At 37.2% G+C, this 24,982-nt stretch overlaps 1 protein-coding gene across 1 annotated transcript; it reads left to right on the plus strand.

The window, feature by feature from the left end:
• The first annotated feature begins 17,707 nt into the window (after positions 1–17,707).
• Positions 17,708–21,302, plus strand: LOC109019940 (F-box/kelch-repeat protein At1g55270-like). Its single transcript, XM_019002332.2, has 2 exons — positions 17,708–18,496; positions 19,799–21,302. Exons 1-2 carry the CDS (start codon positions 18,470–18,472, stop codon positions 21,053–21,055), a joined length of 1,284 nt encoding a protein of 427 aa, XP_018857877.1. The 5' UTR covers positions 17,708–18,469; the 3' UTR covers positions 21,056–21,302.
• The last annotated feature ends 3,680 nt before the right edge of the window (positions 21,303–24,982 follow it).

Here is a 24,982-nt window from a genome sequence, read left to right on the forward strand (position 1 = left end):
AGGACCTTAATAACGGGACCCTCCTCCATTGCGGGCCAACTAAAGACAGAGTCTACACTTTCTCTCCATCATCATCCTTTGCACCACTCAAATCTGCATTCATCGGAGAAAAAGCCTTACTGGATACTTGGCATTATCACCTCAGTTATCATTTTCTTCGTTTAGTCAAGCACATTTTATTTTCCAATAAATTCTCAATTTCTAGCAATAAAACTTTTGTTGTTTGCAATTCTTGCAACAAGCTAAAAGTCAAAATTTGCCTGTCTATTTATCTCCTTCTCGTTCTCAACAACCTTTAGATTTAATTTTTTCTAATATATGGGGCTTATCTCCCGTTCCATCGATTAAAGGTTATGTATTTTTTCTGGATGATTACAGTAAATTTACATGGCTTTATCTTTTAACAAAAACATCTGATGTCGAACCCATTTTTTATCAATTCTAAAAGCTTGTTGAACGTCAATTTGGTTGCAAAATAAAATCAGTTCAAACTGATTGGGGTGGGGAATAGAGACGGCTAAACACATTTTTCCAATCTCTTAGTATTATTCATTGTCTCATTGTTTCCTCATACTCATGAGCAAAATGGTTTTGTTGAAAGGAAATATCATCATTTTGTAGAAACTGGACTTGCTATCATGGCACATGCAAACGTTCCACAAAAATATTGGTCCTATGCCTTCAAAACTGCTTGTTTTCTTATCAATCAACTCCCCTCTCCAGTGATAAAAAAATAAATCACCTCTTGAATGTCTTTTTCAAGTCAAGCCTGATTACATATTTTTGAGAACTTTTAGATCTATTTGTTGGCCGAACTTAAGACCCTATAACTCTCATAAACTTGATTTCAGGTCACACATGTATGTGTTTCTTGGCTATAGCTCCTCTCATAAGGAATTTCAGTGTCTTCATATTCCTTCAGGCCGTGTCTCCAAAAACGTTATATTTGATGAAGGACGCTTCCCTTTCTTAGAGTTAAGTTTTAACCCAGAACACACTTCTAACTTGGCCCATTCAAATTTAGCCACATTACTTTTTTATTTCCTGGTTTCACTAGCCCATTTTTCTTCACCTCCATGTGCTCAAGTCCAGCAAGATTTGCATGCACAAATTCCATGTGACTCAACAGTGTCACCTTCTTCCCATGATGTGCTCGATAACTCTACAACTCCTCCTCCAGTTTCTATCACTACTTTTGCCACCAACTCTACTGAACCAGAGGCTCCTTGTGTTCATCAGATGCGCAACAGATCACAAAATAATATTAGGTGTCCTAAAGTTCCAACCGACTGCACTATTTTGTATCCACCTCGTGTGCTACTCTCCGCCACTCCTTCTACTGAACAAGAACCCGCTTGCTTCACAATTGTAGCCAAGCATCCCGAATGGAGACATACTATGAATGATGAGTTTGATGCTGTCTTACGTAATGGAACTTGGAGACTTGTACCAGCCACACCAAGAATTAACATCATCGGTTGTACGTGGGTATATTGCCTCAAAAGAAATGCAAATCGTAGCATTCAATGTCACAAGGCTTGGTTAGTAGCCAAGGGCTTTCACCAATAACCTGGTCTTGACTATGGAGAAACTTTTAGTCCCGTTGTGAAACCACAATCCATCTGACTGGTTTTATATCTTGCTGTTACTCGAAAATGGCTTGTGCGCCAACTTGATGTGCAGAATGCATTTTTACACGGTGACCTCATGGAATCAATTTTTATGGTTTAACCTCCTGGCTTCTCTCATCCACAGTACCCCGATCGTGTTTGTCAGCATCGTAAGGCCATTTAGGGTCTCAAGCAAGAACCACTCTCCTGGTTCTCCAAGCTAAGCTCCAAGCTTATTTAACTTGGTTTTTTTCTCTTCCAAGGCCGATAGTTCGCTATTTATTTTTCGTCAGAATAATTTGGAGCTCTTTGTTCTTGTCTATGTTGACGATATTCTCGTCACTAGGTCATCATCGCATGATATTAATGATCTATTAACCAATCTTCGGTCTGGCTTGCATATTAAAGACTTAGCCCAATTGAGCTATTTCTTGGGCATTAAGGCTCATTTTGATTCAGATGGACTATTTCTCTGTTACCAAAAATATATTCAGGACATTCTTCACCACACCAACATGGTCAATGCCAAGCCTGTTGCAACTCGAATGGCTTCCGCTCACAATCTCACTTTGTTTGACAGTGATGCTTTTATGATCCCACGTTGTAGCACAGCATAGTTGGGGCTCTACAATATGTCCTCCTTACTCAGCTTGACTTGTCATTTGTTGTAAACTATGTATGTCAATACATGCACCGTCCTATAGTAAATCATTGGACTGCAGTCAAACAAATCATTCGTTATTTTAAAGCCACCTCCATGCATGGACTACGTATCACTCCTAATCCTTCCTCTCTATTGCAAGCATACTCTGATGTTGAATGGGCTCGGTGCCTTGATGAACATAGCTCCACCAGTGGCTATCTTTTTTTCTTTGGAAATAATTTAATCTCCTAGAGTTCTCGTAAGCAGCAAACTATTGCCTGTTCTAGCACTAAAGCTGAGTACAAAGCCTTAGCAAATTCTGCTGCTGAATTAATTTGGCTTCAAGACCTTCTTTGGGAACTTGGTGTTTACTTACATCAACCTTCCACATTATGGTGTGATAATATTGGAGCAACTTATCTTTCAGTTAATCCTATTTTTCTTACCCGTACTAAACATGTTATTGATTTTTATTTTGTTCGTGAGAGAGTTAGCCTTGAACAATTACAAGTTCGTTTCATTTCTAGAAAAGATTAATCGGCAGATATTCTAACAAAACCATTTGTTGCACCTAAATTCACTTCACTTTACTCCAAACTCACCGTTCGTCCCTCCCCAATGAGTTTCCAGGGGCCTGACAGTGCAACTCCAGCAATCACAAATCCTGCCACCAAATCAGCTCAAGTTAACCATTCATCTGTGTCCAAGAATCAAGTCAAAATCAATGAAGAGATAGATTCGGCAAATCATGCAATTCTGAATGACAACAACGACAATTGCATTTATTTGTAATATTTTTGTATAGTGACTCGATCACTCCTTTGATTATGGCATTCAGTGCTCCTTGTCTTTTGTGTGTATATATATATATATATATATGTTACACTGTACATCATAATTGTAAGTAGAATACAATATTCTTTTCATACATTTTCAATGTCAGGGAGTGATTCATTGTGTTGCAATGTTGTTTGTGTAGTTGTCATATGTGCATCACTATGTCGGGTGGGACACCAGTTGGTGGTAGATACATGAGGTAGAGGCACAACCAGGGCTATGCCTTGAGTGGTGATGACCTTGAGGATGATGCATGCTCAAGGCCACGTCCTTTGTCCCCTACAAGTCCAAGAAGCAGGGCGTGGATTGAGATTTTGGAGAATTTTCTTTGGCTTGCTTCGACAACTTTCACCATATACTGTGGTTAGTATACAGAGAGTTAGAGAAGAAGTCTTGAGAGGAAATCAGTATGATTTCTCATTAATCAAATGAATGAATATACAATAGGTATACAAAACTACTATTTATACACACATAATGGCGGTTTAAGCCAACTGACTTCACTATACAAGGACTGCCACCTGGCTAGTTAACTAACTTAACTGTATGTCAAAAACTCCAACTAACTTAACTGACTAACATATTTCTTCTCATCTTTGGACGTCTGCTTGGCTTCTCGAGCCTTTAATTCCAAGGCTTCTATATGAGATTGAAAATTCCAACACCCCGCCTTCAAGAGGGGAATGGATGTTAATCAGTCCCATCTTGCGAATAAGATGATGAGAATTGAGAGAACCAAGTGGTTTAGTCAGTATATTACCCAACTGATGTTTGGAAGGAATGTGGATGATTTCGATGAGACCTTCCTGTAGTTTCTCTCGAACAAGATGACAATCTAGTTGGATGTGTTTTGTCCTTTCATGATGAACAAGATTTGAAGCAATGTCAGAGGCAGGTTTACTATCAGTATAGAGTAAAGCAGCTTGAGGATGAGCAATGTGTAAGTAAGCCAATAGATAGATCAGCCATTGAAGCTCGCAGGTGGTAGAAGCTAGGGCTGTATATTCAAATTCAGCAGAAGAACTACTGACAGTTGGTTGCTTTTTCAATTTCTAGGATATGAGAGAATCTCCAATGAACATTGTGAAACTAGTGACACTCCTTCTAGTGTCGAGGCATCCTCTCCAGTCACTATCTGAATAAGCTTTCAGGTGTAAAGAAGAGGCTACAGATAGAAAAAGGCCTTGACCTAGTGTTGCCTTGATATATCTGAGAACCCTTTCAGTAGCTTGAAGATGTATGTTACTAGGATTGGCCATGAATTGACTTAATGCTTGCACTGAATAAGCCAGGTCTAGTCTGGTTATTGTAAGGTATAAGAGACAACCAACAAGTCTTCTATAAGATGCAGGATTGGACAGAGGAGGAAATGAATAATTGGCACTTAGCTTTAGAGTAGATTTAATAGGAAAAGCTGCAGGTTTACAACCAGAAAAACCATTGTCTTGCAGAATATCCAAGGCATACTTACGTTGACATGGAGTAATGCCCTTGGATGATCGAGCCTCTTCAATTCCTAAAAAATACTTCAGTTCACCCAAGTCTTTTATTGTGAAAGTATCATGCAAATACTTCTTCATAGTGGCTACATCAATAAGGTTATCAGAGGCAATTATAACATCATCAACATAAATCAGTAGAGCCATGAAACTTCTTAAGGTTTTTCTGATGAATAAAGATGAATCAGACTTGCCTTGAGTGAAACCAAACTGAAGTAGAGATGAGGATAGTTTTGAAAGCCACTGTCTTGAGGCCTGTTTCAGACCATACAGGCTCTTTTTGAGTTTGTAGACACTAGGATCAATAGAAGAGGAGTACTCTGGTGGCAGCTGCATGTACACTTCTTCATTTAAATCTCCATGTAGAAAAGCATTATTTACATTAAGTTGATGTAAATGCCAATATTCTATTACAGCAACAGAAAGTAAAGTGCGCACAGTAGTCATCTTTGCAACAGGGATGTGTCAAAAAAATTAAGGCCTTCTTGTTGAGAATACCAATTTGCTACTAATTGAGCTTTATACCTTTCAACCGTTCCATCAGCTTTGAACTTCACACGATAAACTCATTTACATCCTATTGCAGACTTATTTGGAGGTAGAGTAGCAAGATCCCAAGTATGATTTAATTCATGGGCTTTAATCTCATATGTCATAGCAGCTTGCCATTGAGGATGTGGGATAGCTTGTTTGAAAGTTTTAGGTTCAAAAGTAGATGAAACAATAGCAACAAAAACTCTATGTTTAGGAGACAATCTAGAAGTGGAAAGATAGGAAGTGATAGAATAAGGCTTACTAAAAGAGGGAATACAGAAGCTAAAAAAAGCATGAGATGCTGAAGGTACCTGAGTCGTATTACCACAATAAAAATTCTGTAGATATGCAGGAGGATGCCTAACTCTCCTAGATCTTCTAAGGTTGGTAGTCTCAGGAGTAGGAATAGGATTAGTTGGGGAGATGAAAGGTGGTGGAGAAGGAGATGGAGCAGGCACTGTGGAGTTATATATTTGAGGAAAGTTAGGGAAGACAAAAGGTGTATGAGTAGTGTTTGGTATGGAAGGAAAAATAAATTCATGGAAAATTACATTTCTGGAGATAAAGGTTTTGAGAGTGAGAGTTAGGAGGATAGCATAGGAATTGGCATTTAGAAGCTTTTGGTTGGAATTTACCTCGACTATTTGTGATAGTGCTAGCAAAACATAAACAACCAAAAACCTTAAGAAAATTGTAGGCATGTGGTTTTGGAAAATGAGAGCATATGATGTATGATTATTTAACACAGATGGAGGAGTGCGATTGATGAGGTGTGTGACAGTTAATACACAATCACTCCAATAGGGTAAAGATAATTTGGATTGAAAAAGAAGAGCTCTAGCCACATTTAACAAGTGCTGCTGTTTTCTTTCGACTCTACCATTTTGCTGAGGGGTTTTCACACAAGATAATTGATGAATTATTCCATTTTCTTGATAAACAATAGGCATATTGAATTCTTGGCCATTGTCTGTTCAAAGAGTTTGAACTTTGGTATTGAATTGAGTATGAACATAAGCAATGAATGTAATAAGTAGAAAACGAGTATCTGATTTTGCTTTCATGAGATAAAGCCAAGTGAAACGTGTATAGTCATCTACAATTGTTAGAAAATACTTGTCACCAGAGTATGAATTGGTGGAAAAGGGTCCCCAAATATCAAAATGAATTAACTGGAAAAATTTATTTGAACAATTGTGTGATACAAGAAAAGGTAATTTCTTTTGTCTAGCTAAGGGACAAATCTCACATACATGATTGTGAGGTGTTTTTACGGAAGGATCAAGAGTACTAATGACTTATAATCTGGCAAGAGAAAGGTGTCCCAAATGAAAGTGGCATAGAGCAGGATTGGTAGTGCAGGTAGTGTTGGCCAACGATATAGAAGATGAACTGGTTAAGTCAAGCAATCTCTTCTTTGTATCAGCAGGAAGATTTAGTAGATGGTATAGACCAGATCGAACTTCAACAAGCCCAATCATCTTCCATTTGTTAAGGTCTTGCAAAATACATTTAGATTGGAAAAAGAAAAAACCAAGAGACTAGTCTTTAGTCAATCTTGAAGCAAAAATGAGATTGATATTGAAAGAAGGAACATAAAGAGCATTATGCAGGACTAAGTCAGAAGAAAGGATAACAATTCCAGTAAAACTAATGGGAACAGATTGGCCATTTGGTAAGTGAACTAGTGAAGGTTTGGTAGGTAGCTGAATTGAAGTAAAAATGTGACGAGAACATATCAAATGATATGTAGCTCCAGTATCAAAAATCCAAGGGGAATGGTTGGTGAAAGAATAAGCATCATGACAAAGAGAGGTAGAATGATTACCTGAGATTGAGGTAGAAGCAGTATTTACTACCACATTTGGATTGATGGTGGAGCTAGATAGGCTATTAGCAAGTGTAAGCAGATTTTGAATTTTCTCTTGAGAAAAAGACATATTTGGGACAACGGAATTCTACTCCAGAGAAGAAGCAATATGAGCATTGGGCAGTCGTAGAGCGAAACCACCTCCTGATTGTGTAGGAAGATATATTTTTCCTCTAGGACCTCTCCATCCTGGTGGATAACCTATGATCTGAAAGCATTTATCTACAAGATGACCAGGATAGCCACAATGAGAACAAAGCACATCAGCTTTGCCTTTGACTTTGGTGAATTTGAAACCATTTGAAGGCACTTGTCTGGAGGGTTGTGTGGCAACCATGGCATGAGAATCAAGAGGAAGACCAGTTGCTCATGGATGGTAGTGGAGAAGAAGTAGCAATTGACTACGCAAATATGAGTAAGAATCATGCAAACCAATCAAGAACCTCATCGCATAATCAGCTTGTTGGCGATCAGCAAGATTATCTAAAATAGCACAAGTACAAGTCTATAGAATTCCTCAGCGACAAGTAGGAGGAGGACGATAACTGATGTATTCATCCCAAAGAGTCTTAAAACCACTAAAATATTTAGTGATAGACTTTGAACCTTGAGAAATAGAACTCAGATGATTTCTCCAAGGTAAAAACACGAGGGCCATCACTACGAAGATATCAAACCTGAAGTTCATCCCAGATATCAAAAGTAGAGGTGAAATAGAGAAGGCAGCCACAAATTTCTTTTGCAATAGAGTTCATTTAAGATGTGGTAACTGTATGAAATGGCATAATTCATCAATTATCTTGTGTCGTAACTGTCTAATTTCTAGTCATTTCTACAATTCACACTGTTTATGGCTTGCATGGTTATATTCCCCCACATTTTGATTGGGGCATTCAAGCCACAATATGATATATTCCATATAGATTTAAGGCTTTCTGGATGCATGTGAGAAATAACAACGACATAGATGAAGAGTTGCTAACTTGGACATGGGTGGTTGGTAGCAGGGCCTATAAATTGAGGTTTTGCCTCCATTACTTTCCTTGTTTGGGCATAGGAGTGCTACCGATGGTAAAGTTGATTGTGTTTTAATTAGTTAGCTTAGCATCAACCTTACCTGGATGATTGATACACACCGACAGTACAATCTGAAATCAATTTCCATTGTACTCCCAGAGCTATGTCTCATCATATAATGAAATTGGTATTTGGGACCAGATGCTGGTGTCAGGTGATGCGGGATTTAGTCACCTAGGCATGTTCAATTCTCTCTCTCTCTCTGATCTGTGCCTCTGCAGCATCGAGTCACTTATTTACCATCTGACTGGCTTTTGTGTTGTTGAGAATTCATCATTGGAATAGAAGGTTCTGATGTCATTTTTTTGTTAAAAATTGGAGTTTCAGTCATTTTTGTATTAATCACCTATAGTTTTTCATATCCCTTTTGTTAGTAAGTTGATCAATATACGGTCCTTTTTTGTTGGATATGGACTGTGTGTCTGAACTCAATATGCTAATGGCAAAACTTATAGATACTAAAGAGTTTTGCTCTGTTTTTTATTTATATGAGTGAGGTTTGCTCGATTGAAAGTTGAAGAAATGCAGCAAGGCTAAGTAACTAACAGATTATTATGAATATGCACAACAACAACATATTTCAGCATCTTCTACAGATTTTGTGCCTAGTGGTTGTGGCCCATTCATGAGCTTGGGTGGCATGGACTGATACAAGACCATTAATTAAGAAATGTGAAATCATAGAAAAATCTGCAGCCATGAAACCATTGTTGTTTCCCTATTGTCTTTTAAGCCTGTCTTCTTTGTGAGACGAAATAAAAGATGATCATAAAAGACATGAAAGCAAATCCACAATAACCTCTCTTTAGCATAATAGTTGTTACTATCTCCTTGGCTCACTCATGGCCAAGAATATTGCCAGTGTCCTGCAAATTTTCTGGCTTGGATTTAATCCCAAGACTGAAAAACGAGTGCCATGATGCTCTCTGATGACTTCAAACCAACTAATATGGAATTGGGTTGCTTTTTTCCACTTTGAATTAAGGATCAACAATTATCTCTATTGGGTCTACTAAGGTTTTCCACAGTTATTAATGTAAGAAATAAATCAATGCATATACAAACAAAGAAGGCCAACTCACATTTCTCATTCACTTGATTCAGTTTAAATAAAACAAGAGTCAATATGTAGGCTACATCTTTACAAAACAAAGAAAGGAAACTAACAGATTTACAGGAGGAAACTATGGTAACGTTTACAAGAGAGGATCAAGGAGTAAAATCAAGAATCATATCACGTTGATCCGGTTGACATTTCATTTCTGGAATGCTCATTAATGTGCTCTGTAATTTCGAGATTTCCAGTTGTAGTTGCTGTCTTGAGAGGCTCATGAAGATGTGCTGTATTTTCGAGAAGTCCAGTAGGATTTGGTCTAACACCCCCCCTCAAATTGATGGGGATCATGATGACCATTAATTTGGACCTTAGAAATGCAAACTGTGGAGATGTTTGTCCCTTTGTGAATATATCACCAATCTGATCAGTGGTTGAAATATGCTTGACTTGGATGTCTTTATTGAGGACTTTTTCTCAGATGAAGTGGTAATCTACTTCGACGTGCTTTGTTCTAGCATGAAAGACCGGATTGGAGGCCAAAGCAATGGCACCAATATTATCGCACCAAATTGTCGGAGTAGATGGAAGTTGAATGGCAAGTTCTTTTAGCAGCATTCTTAGCCAGTATAGGTCAACAGTGGCAATGGCTATGCTGCGATACTCGGCTTCAGTGCTACTTTTGGAGACGATGGGTTGTTTCTTTGTTGTCCAAGTAACGAGATTTGGTCCAAGAAATATTCCATAACCAGTTGTACTTCGTCGGTCATCCGGATTACCCGCCCAGTCGGAATCACAATAAGCATTTAGCTTAATATCACCGGAGGAAAAATGAAGACCATAATCAATTGTATCTTTTAGATACCGAAGCACACATTTGGCAGCAATCCAATGAGGCTCACGGAGATTGTGCATGAACTGGCATAATTGATTTACAACATATGCAATATCAGGTCATGATATTGTACAATATTGAAGGGCGCCAATGACACGGCGATACTCTGTCGGATCCAATAAGGGAGGACCCTCTTCAGATGAGAGTTTTGAACCAGATGTTGTCGGACAATTAAGAGGTTTAGCACCTCCCATTTTGGTGCTTTCAAGTAAGTCCGTGATGTATCGTGCTTGACGAAGGTGTAGACCATGTTGGTCACAGGTTGCCTGGACACCTAGGAAGAAACTTAGCTCACCCAAATCTTTAACAACGAATGACTCTTTGAGGGACAAAATAAAGGAATCAATGGCAGGCTTGCTTGAACCAGTTACAAGTATATCATCCACATAAATCAGCACATACAATTTCACAGAATCATTGGTATAGATAAAAAGTGAATAATCAGCATTAGATTCAATGAAACCATATTCCAAGAGGGATTGGGTGAGACGCCGAAACCAAGCACGTGGTGCTTGTTTTAGGCCGTATAGTGACTTGTGTAACCTGCAGACGTGATCTGGGTAATTCTCATCAACGAAACCTTTAGGTTGCTCCGTAAAAACCTCTTCATTTAACAACCCATGCAAAAAGGCATTTAAAATATCGATTTGGCGAATATTCTAATTAAAAGACACTGCTAAGGCAAGAATCAATCAGACTGTGATGTGTTTCACCACTGCGGAAAAAGTTTCCCCATAATCAATTCCATATTGTTAATCAAATCCTTTTGCAACGAGACGCGCTTTATAGCACTCAATACTACCATCAGAGTGGCATTTAACCTTAAAAACCCATTTATTTCTAACAATGTGCTTACCAGATGGACGAAGACAGAGGGACCAAGTTCTATTTACCATTAAAGCATCAAACTCACAACCCATCGCAGCACGCCACTCGGGAGAGGTCATTGCTTGTGCGTAGGTGGAAGGTTCATGCTTGGTGACAATCGTGGAGAGTACCGTTAGTGGGTAGCGGGTAGAGTACACAGTGAAGTCTGAAAATTGTTTGGGTTTGGAGTGGCCAATCATGGAGAGAGTCGTCACTCGTGATGGTGGGGTTACTCTGTTTTCGGTTTGGACGGATGCAAGTTGTGAGGGTGTTGTGTCGGCGAGTTGGGTCTGGGTTGGGGCTGCGGTTTCAGGTTGCGGATTTGGAGAAAGGGGCTGAGATTGAAAGTGAGGGTTTGTTTCAATGTTAGCTTGGGGGTCGGATGGGTCGGTTTCAGATGACTAGATGAATGGAAATGAAGTTTCTGGAAGAAACGTACCTGAGGGGACTTCACTTGGCAAGGCACTTGAGAAAATGACTCCTTGTTTGGCTGGAAGTTTTTCTTCATGAAAAATCACATTTCGGGATATGTAAACGCGTCCAGACAAATAGTCAAGACACTTGTACCCTCTTTGTTGGCTGGCATAGCCAATGAAAATGCATTCTTTACTTCGAAAAGAGAGTTTGTGTGTTTCATATGGTCTGAGTAAGGAAAAACATGCAGATCCAAATATTTTTAAATGAGAGTATTTTGGAATTTTTTTATGAAGCATGAAGAATGGAGTCAAGTTGTTTAACACTTTTGTTGGCAGTCGGTTTATTAGATAAACAGATGTAAGAAAAGCATCAGCCCAATATGTATTTGGTAGATGAGATCGAGCTAGAGGAGTCAACCCGGTCTCAACAATATGAAGATGTTTTCGCTCAGGGATCCCGTTTTGTTGAGATGTGTGAGGACAAGTTAAGCGATGGAAAATGTCATTTTCTTGTAAAAAAAATTTAAAAGAGATGGAAAGAAATTCCCCACCATTATCAGTTTAGAGTTGTTGAATTTTACAAGAGAGAACATTTTCCACAAGTGCTTTAAATTTGGTGAAAATTGCAAACACCTCATGTTTGGATTTAATGGGATACAACCAAGTAAAGTGAGAAAAATCATCAATAAAAAGAACATAATATTTTGCTCCTCCTACCGAATACATAGGAGATGTCCATACATTTGAATGAATAAGTGCTAAAGGCCGAGATGATTGACGAGTGGAGTCACTAAAAGGTAATTGTTTTTATTTCCCTAAAGGACATGATGAACAAAAATCAATTTTATTAGAATTTGAGACATCTAAATATTTTGAAAGAAACAAATGATTTAAAACAGCTTGAGATGGGTGGCCTAATCGATCATGCCACATGTTGAGAGTGGTGGACACGCCGAGATTAGCCACAAAACATGAGATTTTATTTGAAGGAGATTTATTGTCTGCTATTGGATAGAGTCCATTCTCAACTTGCCCTTGGAGTAGAAGTCGTCTCGTGTTGTTCTCCTTCACAGAAAAATCACTTCTAGTGAGAATAAAATAACAATCATGATCTAAACAAAAACGATTGATGGAAATTAAATTGGAAGACGCATTTGGACAGTGAAGGACATTTGAGAGATTGAAATTTGAATTTGCTGTTTTGAGAGATGAGGTACCTATATTTTTAATCACCAAACCTGAGTCATTTCCAACTGTGATAGTGTCTCCTCCTTCATAGGGCTGCGAAGTGGTGAGATTTGCTATATTACTAGTAATGTGGGCGTTGGCCCCACTATCGGCATACCACACCTGTTGAACATAAGAGTTGTTGCCTTCAGCAGCCATTGCAGGTAGATCTGTTGGTGGTAGTCGACCTTGGTAGGTGAAGTCAAATATGTGATAACAATCAACAGCTTTGTGGCCCTTTTTTTCACAGATTTGACAAACGGGCCTGTTATCATTTATTTGTGCAGCAATGGGCCTGTGATTGGAAGAGCCCGCATGATGTGGTGGTCGACTTGAGGGACGGGCTTGAGTTAATAAGCTGGGCCCTGCAGGTTTCTTTAGGGCTCCAACTTTCAGATGAGCCACTGCAAAAGCCAAGTGAGTTTCAGCAGAAACAGATGAAGGAGGCGCCTCCATTAATGTCTCAAAGTTGAGGAGCTCAGTCTGAAAGTCATCAATGGGAAGATCCTAATCCCTTGTTGCAAAAGTGTAGGCAGTTACGAAAGGCATGAAATTTGGTTTGAGTCCACTCAAGAGGTACGTTATCAAATCTTGTTCTTCGATTGGTTTCCCTGCAGCTGCGAGTTGATCTGAGAGGAGTTTTGCTTCTTCTATGTAAGAGAGGCAAGATTTATTGCCTTGCGAGATTGTTTGAAGTTGCCGTTTGAGGAAGGTAATGTGAGAGCGCAAGGTTGAAGAAAACCGAGCTTGAAGAGAATCCCAGACCTGTTTCGAGGTCTCCAAATTAAGAACGGTGGAAACTAATTTTTCCACAATAGAAGCATATAGCCAACTAAGGACGCTGTTATCTTGTTTGGACCAGCGTATGTACTCCAGATTTGGAGTGTTATCTGGGAGAGTCTTGGTTGGAGCAAGGTTGGTTCCATCAACAAGACCAACCATGTCATGACTATTCAGGAATACAAGAAATTGGATCCGCCAAGTGAGGTAATTGGGGCCATCCAATTTCAGAAATTGGGGAGTATTTTGGGAAGAAGTCATTCTAGTTTTAGGTGTGTGCGGAAGTTGTTTGTGTAGGATCTTTGTTGTTTGGGCGTTAGCCTTAGAGGCTCGATACCATTCAAGAAATAAATCAATGCAGATACAAATAGAGAAGGCCAACTCACCTTTCTCATTCACTTCATTCAATTTAAATAATACAAGAGTCAATATGTAGGTTACAGCTCTACAAAACAAAGAAAGGAAACTAACAGATTTACAGGAGGAAACTATGGTAACGTTTACAAGAGAGGATCAAGGAGTAAAACAGGAATCATATCACGTTGATCCGGTTGACATTTCATTTCTGGAATGCTCATTAATGTGCTCTGTAATTTCGGGATTTCCAGTTGTAGTTGCTGTCTTGAGAGGCTCATGAAGATGTGCTGTATTTTCGGGATGTCCAGTAGGATTTGGTCTAACAATTAATGCTCTCCACATGCATTTACATGATATTTTACTTTCATTCCACTATGTTGACGTGTTATTGATCATTAATCATCAGCTCTTTTTTCTTAAAAAAATAAGAATTGATCTAAAAGTTATGGACAACATCACATTATCACAATAGGATAAAAATAAGATAAGAACGTAGTATATAGAACTTTCATTTGAAGATAGACCGGAGGGCGAAGATCTCCGATTAATATATATCATGTAATTAATGTAAGTTTGCCATTACTTTTCTTTATTTACGTGGTTTACCAATGCAAGTGTGTGCAAAAGAAAGTAAATGTGAACCCCACTACAATTACTTTCATAATCTTCACAAGGACCTCTTCATGCCTTGTCCCCGAAGTTGAGAAAAACATCTTTCAAACATCTCCCTCCAAAAAGAAAAAGCAAACGAATCAATTTAATCTCTGTGTTCATAATAATTTGCGGGTTTGCATAGAATTATTGTATCTTTCATTGAATAGGTAGAGCATTAAGTGATTGTGACTGATTGAGATGCAAATCTAACATTTATCTAATAAAAAAAATGTTATTTATTATCGTACAGTGTGATTTGGAATAACTAGATGATAAGAGAAAAATTACAAATAATTTTTTAATTATTTATTATCAAGAGAGATAATAATAATAATAATAATAATAAGTTGTTCAATACAAAGAAGCAAAAAGATTGACGATGCTAGAGAAAAACGATAACATTAAATTTAGATACATCTTTTTAAGGGTGCATATGGGGTTAATAAGTACTCCAAAACTTCTGCAGCAACAAGAGGAAAGTTAAACAGCAATCAACAAAATTAGTAGTGGTTTGGATGGTAATAAAAGATAAGATAAATTGAGATAAAAATTGAAAGTTGAATAAATTATGGTTAAAATATTATTTTTTAATAATATTATTATTTTGATATTTAAAAATATTGAATTATTTATTATATTTTATGTGAAAATTTAAAAAAATTATAATGATTAGATGAGATAAGTTGAGATCACTCTTGTATCCAAATTGAGCCGATCAACAACCACACATCAATCAATTCAATACATATTTTGGTCACACAAGAGTCTATCTAAGGCCACGTTTGGATACATAAATAGTTTCATCGCATCTCGTCTTATTATTACAATTTTTTCAAATTCTCATACAAAATATAATAAATAATTCAACGTTTTTAAATCACAAAATAATAATAATATTCTAATAATATTTTATTCAATTTTTAATTTTCATCTAAAATTATCTCATTTCATCTCACTATCTAAACGGAACTTAAGTCTCGTGCACTTTTTATAAAAAAAATGAAAATAAAATATTAAAAAAATTATTTTTTTATATATCTTTTAGATTTATCTATTTTTTTCAACAAGAGTCAAAATTTATAAATCTTGAAATTACAATTTTTTTTTTATTATTATTTTTTTATGTGGTGGGATATTCGTTTTCATATAGGCCAGTCAAGCAGTTCAGGTAGAGACCAATTATATATAATTATTACTTATTGAAATTAAAAAAGAAATGGTGATTAATTGACAAAATATTCTATTAGCCGATCTGCCTAACACTTTTGTAGGTTGTGGTAAAAGGTTTGAAGAACAATTGTGGGCCCCTCTTCAATTGCATCATATGAAGTGGCCTGCATGCTTCGAATTATTTCTTAGCGAGGGAATATAAAAGAATATGTGTCATCTTCGTAGTCATCCTTACAAAATCATATTGCAATCAGACAAAAGAGTTCAGACAGATGGTTAGGACTTAGGTCTGTCCAGTTAGGACGACTTTTTTGTGCATCCCTTCGTCAAAATTCTTTATTAAAATTGTGTCACGTGACTTTTCTTTTCCTTTTTTTTTTTTTTAAAAAAAAAAACATCTTTTTTAACGATTAAATAATTCAGATTCCAATTTAATTATAATTAATACACAAAATTCAGAGCTATATAATTTTCAAAGCATAAGCCTTTGACTTCATTTGGTTACAAGATTCAATTGAGTTTAATCTAATTTTTTTAAAACATCTAAATACTCAATTCTCAAATTATTAAACTTATCTCAACTCAAAACATCTCTATATGTGATATTCACAATTTTTTTCAACTTAATACATATTTATACGTGAGATCCACAACCTTTTTCAACTTCTCATAAAAATTATTAAACTCATTTTAACATCCAAACACACTTTAAACTTAATTTAGATGAGCTCTACATAACTCTCTCTACTACTCAACTCGTTACTATTCATAAAGAATTGAGTTCAGCACAACATCTAAACGCAATCTTACTCTTGTGAAGCCATATGATCCCTCCAATCGTACTATCATTAAATGAAAAAAAATAATACATCTGATTAAAACAATTATTCATATTTAAAACTAAGATTACTAAATGGGAAATAATATACGTAATCAAGTTACTAATGTATTTTAAAACAGAAACTATGTATGAAGACGTGATTAACTTGATATTGCAAAAAAAAAAAAAAAGGTTCACAAATGAGTAATATTGTATACAACATTCTCATCCCATTATGTAAGATCACATAGTGGAATGATAATGTGATGATAGTATGGTGTATAGAATTTTTCTTTTAAATTTACCATATTCAAAATACTTATTTAAAAAATTATATATATATTATTTTTAGTTAAATATCCCTTATCATTCCCTCGCTCGATTAGTTTTAAATAAAACTCAGCCTATTATCCCAAAACCCCCTTCCATCAACAAAGAATGGAAAAATGCAATAAATTACGGAATATATACAAGGAAAAGTATAGATTAGAAGGCTTGGATTATCATAATCTAAACACAATGGTCTTATTTAACTAAAGAAGGAGATCTTAGTGTCCATGGCCCATTCTGATCATCAACAAAAGATGAGAGGACCCAACTTTGACAGCTACCCAAAAAAAAAAACAATCCTCATGGATAATCAATCAAATATTAAAAGAGTTTGTTTGGATTTAGGTTTGAAGGCTTAAAAAGTTTTTTTAATAGTCTAAAAGTTCTTTTAAAGTAAAGTAAATTTATAAAAAGTGCTTTTAAGCACCTAAACAAAAATTTGAAAATCTAATTTTTCAAAATTGCATTTGAATAATAAGATATTTTCAAGTATTTTATGAATAATAGTAAAATAATAATAATTAAATATTAAATAGTAATGAAAAATAAATAATAAATAATAATAATATATTTTTAAAATACCTAAAAATAATTAAAAATACCTCAATATCCAAACTAATAAAGCTTGTTGAAAAGCTGTGTTACATTTAAAAAAACAACACCATAACTAGTTTTAAAGTGCTTTTAAGTACCCTCTAAAAAAAAGTGCTTTTAAGTACATGTATATCAAATAAAAAATAAATTTTTAATAATAAATTGTTTTAATAAAAATTTATAATTAAAAGCATTATTAAAAAAAAAAAAACTCTCTTTCTTACTTCAATCTCGGCACTAAAGACTTGTTGGGTCAACACATTCATTAAAATCTTTTGCAATTAACCATTTTGTGGGCTGTGGAGCCATATATAGTACCTTAATTTCTTTAGCTCATGATCTGCTTTTTCATGAGCAGGAAAGTTTAAAACAATAAAATAAAATATAAATAAGTAAATGAAAAGTCCATTTTTTTTACCCAAAATTTTCTCTCTCTTCTCGCATAAAACTTAGACACAGCAATCTTCCAATTTAAAGTGTGAATCTTGTCTTTAATTTTCTCCGGTAATAAACAACGACCATAATGTCATCATTTAAAGTACCCCTTCTCTCTTCCTTTAATGGTCTAGGGGTTTGCTTTTTTCTTCACACACTTCTGCTTTGGTAGGTTGTGCCGTTGAAGTGATGGGCCCGAAACTCCACTGAAGATTTTAATGGTGCGAGTGGTCTCTAATCCTTCTTTCAGCGCTCCATTTGCCCCCAGTTTTCTACTGTCTCGCATTTGGGTTTCTTTGGGTTTTTCTCTGAAAAGATAAGATCTTGAGTTCTCTGATTTCTCTGTCTGATGGCCATGGGAGCTGACTTTCTGAGGTTTCGGCACATGGCTTTTTGATTTTGGACATAGGATTTGGAGATAATGGGGTAATGAAGTTGGGTTAGTGTTTTGGTCAACTTCGGTTGACTCTGGTTTGGTCTTTGCTTTCAAACGTATTGAGCTTGTGATTCTTAGGCTATTTTTCAGCTGCCCGTGAGTTTCTTCAGATGGGTGTTTGATTCTAAATGTCAGTTTTGGATATTACGAAGTAACTTTACTGAATAATCAGAGTGACTTCGTGTTTATGTTTTGAAGGTAGGTTTTGGTCCTGTAGTGACAGCGATCATTAGGTTTTGTGATCAGTTGTGCGTTTGTTGCATTTACATGTTTGTGTGGGAAATGGTGATTGGAGGATAGTTACTTGATTTTGGAGGTGGGGTTTTGACAAATCTGGTGTTGGCAAGTCCTTGGACGACGAGAAATGGACAGAATGATTCAACCGCCTCTGGTAAATTGGTTGTCAACCTTTACTGTGCTCATTTTCTGCTCTAATTTACGTCACTTGTTTCTTTTGTGATAGAACCGACTGCTGAGTTGGGCAATCCTTTGTTTATTTCATGCTCTTTGAAATTGCCCTTTTCTCATACTTGTGTGTAAGTTTGCGTTTCTTGGTTGTTTCCTGTTGTTGAATTTTGTTCCAATTCAATTCTGATAATCTGATTTGGTCGCTAAGGTGCTTAGAAAAGCTATAATGTACAATGAGACGACCGTGAGTTTCAAATGCTTTATAGAAATTGGACAATGCACACTTTTGTGAGTGCAGTTACTTGATGTACGAGATCTATTTGGTATTTGTTCTCTTTTCCGTGGAACCCCTACTGAAATCTCCCCTAAAGAGCTGGATAAGGAGAAGGTATTTCATTTGTACGTCTTCACTCTTGATTGTAGGAAATAACTTTGGGTATCTTGTAGGGGATTGATAAAAGATTCTCTTCCAGGAAATGTACTTGTGATGTCATGTAAACCAAAATGGGTTTTTTTCTTTTTTGGAATAGAAAGCAGTATAAATCGTCTAGAGGATTGGTTCTAAATGCAACCAGAGAGTCCTTACCACCATGGCCAGCCATCATCCCTCGTGTCTATGCCAGGGCATAAAAAATATAGGATGCTTGTTGTCCGTGGCTTCTATAATTGGCAGATGCTAGAGACCCTGAAGTTGAAAACGCAAACAAAAAAGTAAAACCCTCACAATCAATATGTCCTTTAGTTCCTTTCATGGCATTAAAGGCAAGGACCCTAGCCATAGGAACCATTTCAATTCATTGGCATCTTTGCTAAACTCTATTCCTATATATTATTCCAAATTCTTGTCATGCTGCTCCATTTGGTGTTTGGTGAATAAATCTATTTCGGTGGATGAGTTATCTGGTAATACAGTTCTTTAACTTTGAGGCTTGTGTATAATAACTGTTGACTGTTGTTGCCTTGTTAATGGCCTCATTAAATAAGATTCAAATTTCTTTATAGTTTTATTTATATCATACTAATAAAAAAAATTATATCATACTAGCATTTACTGTGCGACTTATTGTATTGTTACTTTTCTTTCGTTATACATATTAATCTTACTTCAAACAGTTATTTATAGTTTGATTTTTGCAATAATTTTTTATTTACTTTTTCCTTAAAGAGAGGGAAAGAAAGATGCTTCTGTTAAGCACTTATATACAAGACTTGTTAATTTACCCTCCATTGGTGTAACGAAGTAGGTGACAAGAAAGTTAATTATTGTACGCACGTACCTTTGCAGGTTGATACAACTTGTTTATGTAGGGTAGATGCAGGCCTCAAAACTGTTGCTGGCGCCAAAAGATTTGTTCCTGGGACAAAGCTCTGTCTTCAGCCTGACATTAAACCATCCATTCATCCAACAAGAAGCAAGCCATCACGTGGTGACAGGAGTCGAAATCAATCCCCTCTGCTCCCAGGACTCCCTGATGATCTTGCTATTGCTTGCCTAATCCGGGTCCCAAGGGTTGAGCATAGGAAACTCCGGCTGGTCTGCAAAAGATGGTATCGTCTTTTGGCTGGCAACTTCTTTTACTCACTTCGCAAAAGCCTTGGGATTGCAGAAGAATGGGTATATGTCATTAAAAGAGACCGAGACGGGAAAATATCATGGCATGCCTTTGATCCTATATATCAGCTTTGGCAGCCCCTCCCCCCGGTCCCTAAGGAATATTCTGAAGCCCTTGGGTTTGGTTGTGCTGTCCTTAGTGGGTGTCACCTCTACCTGTTTGGTGGTAAAGACCCGCTAAAGGGATCAATGAGACGGGTCATATTTTATAGTGCCAGGACTAATAAATGGCACCGTGCTCCAGATATGCTTCGCCGGCGACATATTTTTGGATCTTGTGTCATAAACAATTGCTTGTATGTAGCGGGTGGAGAGAATGGCGGTGTGCACCGATCCTTGAGATCAGCTGAAGTCTATGATCCTAACAAGAATCGGTGGTCCTTTATTTCGGACATGAGCACAGCAATGGTTCCATTTATTGGGGTTGTCTACGAGGGCAAGTGGTACTTGAAAGGGCTCGGGTCTCATCGACAGGTTCTGAGCGAGGTCTATCAACCAGAAACTGACAGCTGGCACCCGGTTTATGATGGAATGGTGGCAGGCTGGAGGAACCCAAGTACTTCCCTTATTGGGCACCTTTATGCTTTGGACTGCAAGGATGGCTGTAAACTTCGGGTTTATGATGAAGCTACTGATTCCTGGAGCAAGCATATTGACAGTAAAATGCATTTAGGGAATTCTCGGGCTTTGGAAGCAGCTGCTCTTCTTCCCCTTAACGGCAAACTGTGTATCATCAGAAACAATATGAGCATTTCTCTGGTGGACGTTTCAAAATCTGAAAATGCAAGGGATCCTGCGGCTGAACATTTATGGGAAACTATAGCGGGGAAAGGACAGTTCAAGACTTTGGTCACAAATCTCTTGTCCAGCCTTGCTGGCCGGAACCGCCTGAAAAGTCACATTGTTCACTGTCAGGTTCTTCAAGCTTGAACACCGTAAATAAGAACTAAATGTGGTTCTGAACTTTTTAATGTCTCTTTGTTTCTGATGGTCTATGACATGCATGAGAAGCCGATGCACATAAACTTGTTGTAGGTTCAAATTGGACGTATAAATCATGATTACCATGATGGGTACTAGATGGATGAGGATGCTTGTTTTGCTAGACTTTTTTGTTACAAAAATATATAATACACAGTCGTTACAAGTTGAAGATTTAAGACCCATTTGGGAGCTCCGTTTAGTTTAGTTTTACTTCTTACTATATTGTTATGAGTTTTGCTATATACAAGCAAGTTTGCATATCAATCTGCGTACTAATGTTGTTGCCTTCATATTCTAAATTTAAATTAGCATTGTTTTCAATAAAATCTACCTTCTGACTAATCATATTGCATGAGTACGCATATTAGTACTCATAATCGCTTATAATTAGATTTTTCCTATTGTTATAGATCTATTTCGAAAAAAAAAAAAATGAACTTATTTCGGCCATCATCAATCAAGATCATCCATGCAAGAGCATGCAGTTTCATTAAATGTACAACATCTCTCCAATGAGCTTTTAAGAATTTCAAGAACTCTGGTGCTTATGTAGTTAAGGCGCTGTCCAGCAATTTATACACTGCCGAAGTAGTCAAGATATGGTTAAATAGGCTACTTACTGCGGTAGAGAATAATGTAATTCTTCATTTTTTTAACAATCATTATTTTATAATCTCACCATTAAGCTAACTATTTGATGTCAACCCAGAGGAATGATGAAAGGACAATTGTTCAAAAGATGAATAATAGTTTTTGGTAATTTAAATAATAATAGTTTTTGGTAATTTAAATACTGAGATATGCTTATCATAGAGTTTGTCTTACCCTTAATGATTGGGTTCCTTTCGTCTTCCATTTCCGGCGCTTCTCGCCGGGATGAATATTTAATCTATTCCAGAGTAAATTTGCTCGTTTTATTTTTCCTGTTTGTTAGCTCTTGTTAGTGTGTGTGGTGGTTTTGGTCATTTCGATGGGGTCGTGCCGAAAGTTTCTCATTGATCAAAAGATATTTGAGTCGAAACATGAAAATGATCGGTGGTAGAGAATCACGTAGAGCAGTCGTAGGGTCGTTAAATTTATTTCCATTGATGTTGTAGCAATGGATTGGTTGGCATCGGCGGTGGGGGCTTGTGGTCCCTCAGTTGGATCTTCTGAGTTATTTAGAACTTGCAGAAAAGGGAATTAGGTGTTGGTGGTGTAGAGGTGCCATAATAGATACAATCGATTTTTGAGGTTGTCAAAGTTTGGGCATGATAAGAGGTGAGGTCTGATTGCGATGCCAGAAAGGTTGAAGGGTGAGGGATGAAGGAGGTTTGGAGAAGGGTAGAGAAAGGTAATTTTGTGTTTCTCTGTTACGGTCGAGAAGAACAAAGCTCAGGAGAAGGTAGCTTCTTCTTCTCAGGTGGAAGCGAGACGGAAGGGCTCTTTTGTGGAGGTTTTCATGAAGTCGCCTCTGAGGATGGAGGTTAGTAGGGAGGTGCGTGGGGGGCTGGTGGGAAGTTGGTGCAGCCGTCTTCAAAGTTAAAGCAGCAAGTGATTCGTATTTCTAAGGGGGATGTTCAATTCTCCAAGAAGGAGTTATCAGGGAAAGGGGAGGAGTTGTATTTTAAGGCCATGCAGAAAGTGTTATTGGATATGAAGAATAAAGTTGAGTTTATTCTGAAGTGGGTTGAGTTGGGCATGGGCTTGGGCCTTTCGGGCCCAGAAATTCTCAATAATGAATCTATGGATAAGCTGAACCATGTGAAGGGGGAGTAGGTCGGGCTTTGGCGTGGGCTATAAGGGAGCTGAAGACTTGAAGGCAAAAAAGAAGTGGTTGGGCCGGGATTGGATAAAAGCCCTAAACGGGTGTGGAGGGTAAAGGGTCGTACCGATTTTGGTATAAAAAATATTGGCCACGGCTTCTTTCTCCACCTTACTGGAGTAGAAATGTTCGACAGTCATCGAAGACCTTTGGTGGACTTGATTATGTTGACGACAGTAGAAAATGGCGAGATCGTTGAAAGATATGATGGTTGTGAAGTGTCGAACAGAGGGATCTTTAATCCATTTGTCTCTTTGGACCCTTTGGTTAATGGTGTTCATCTGATGGAACCAATCACAAGTTTGTTGAAGCAGATTCTATCAGTTGAGGAGATTCAGTAATAGGAGTTGGTTGAAGAGGTACGAAGATTCTGGAGTTTCACCTTAGGAGCTTTCTGGTGGTTTGCAGGTGGTTAGTTCCTCTAAAGATGTGTCGATGGAAACTAATTTACAGATGGCGTTAATTAAGGGAGATTGTGTTGAGGAAGAGATGGGCAGTCCGACTCCTTTACGTACTCTTCCTCCTCAGTCCGCAACTAGATTAGCTTCGAATTGGGTTCTAAAAAAAGTGGAGGATTTATAGGCTGGTGTGGGAATATCTTGTAAAGGGTATGAAGAGCAATTTAAGGCCTAGTTTGTGGGGATGTTCTTTTATGGGTTGGAATTATTTAATTTCTTTTGGAGCTTCGGGAGGTGTTTTGTTGAAGTGGGACAAGAGAGTGGTGAAGTTAGTGGAGGAATGTATTGGAAATTTTTCTATGGCATGTTCTTCTAAAGATATCGAGTATGGGTGATAGTGAGCTATTGTGAGAGTTTATGTGCCAAATGTGGATAGGGATATAAGTTTCTTGTGGGAGGAATTGATGGGTTTGTATTACTTGTTATTTGGCTTGTTTTATGTGTGGGGATTCAACATAATTCGGTTTCTCAGTGAGAGGGCGGGAGTATCCACTTTGTCTTCGGCTATGGAGGACTTTTCATAGCTAATTTTTGACTTGGATCTTTTGGATCTTCCATTGGTTGGGAGAGTATTTACTTGGTCCAATAGTAGAGGGTGGTCAAGACTGGATATATTTCTAGTCTCTCGATCTTAGGAGACTCATTACCAGGAATTATGTCAGAAGAGATTGTCTCATGTTTGCTCTGATCACTTTCCCATCTTGTTCGACTGTGGTAGTATACAGGGGTAGGTGTTATTTTAAATTCGAAAACATGTGGCTTGAAGCTGATGGATTTGTTAATAAGGTGAGAAGTTGGTGGTCTTCTTATCAATTCATGAGAACTCCTAGTTTTAAACTGGTAGGTAAACTTAAAGTTTTGAAGGCTGACTTAAAGAAATGGAATAGTGAAGTTTTTGGGAATATAGATTTGCAAAAAAAACAAAATCTCTTTAGGAGGAGTTGCATGCTTTGGAGGTTGGGGAGGAGAATGAGGCTATGAATGAGGAGTTTTTGTCAACAAAGAAAGAAGTGGTATCCGAATTTGAGAATGTATTATTAATGGAAGAAATATCTTGGAGGCAAAAATCGAGGGTCCTATGATTAAAAGAGGGAGATAAGTGCACTAAGTTTTTTCATAAAATGGCTAACTCACATAGGCGTAATAATGCTATTGATTTACTCCATTATGAAAATAGTATTTTTTTCAGCCCCTAATGAGATACATGATCACATTATGTATTTTCATAGAGCTCGACTAACCGAGACAACGAATTGGAGACCTAAGCTTGATGGCTTGAATTTTGACTATATGGACTCCTATGCAGCAAGCTGGTTACAGAGACCGTTTAAGGATATTGAAGTTTATAAGGTGGTATGTGAGATGAGTAAAGATAAAACCCCTGGTCCGGATGACTTTTCTATGTTTTTTTTCAAGTGTGTTGGAATATTGTGAAAGAAGATGTGATGAGGATTTTTCAAGAATTTTATTATTTTCACAAGTTTGAGAAGTTTCTTAATACCACATTTATTTCCCTCATTCTTAAGATTTCCAGAGCCTCTGAGTTGAAGGATTTCTGCTCCATCAGCTTGGTAAGTGGGATCTATAAAATAATCTCTAAGGTGTTAGCAA

The sequence above is a fragment of the Juglans regia genome, chromosome 10 (assembly GCF_001411555.2).
Source record: "Juglans regia cultivar Chandler chromosome 10, Walnut 2.0, whole genome shotgun sequence".
Lineage (NCBI taxonomy): Eukaryota > Viridiplantae > Streptophyta > Magnoliopsida > Fagales > Juglandaceae > Juglans > Juglans regia.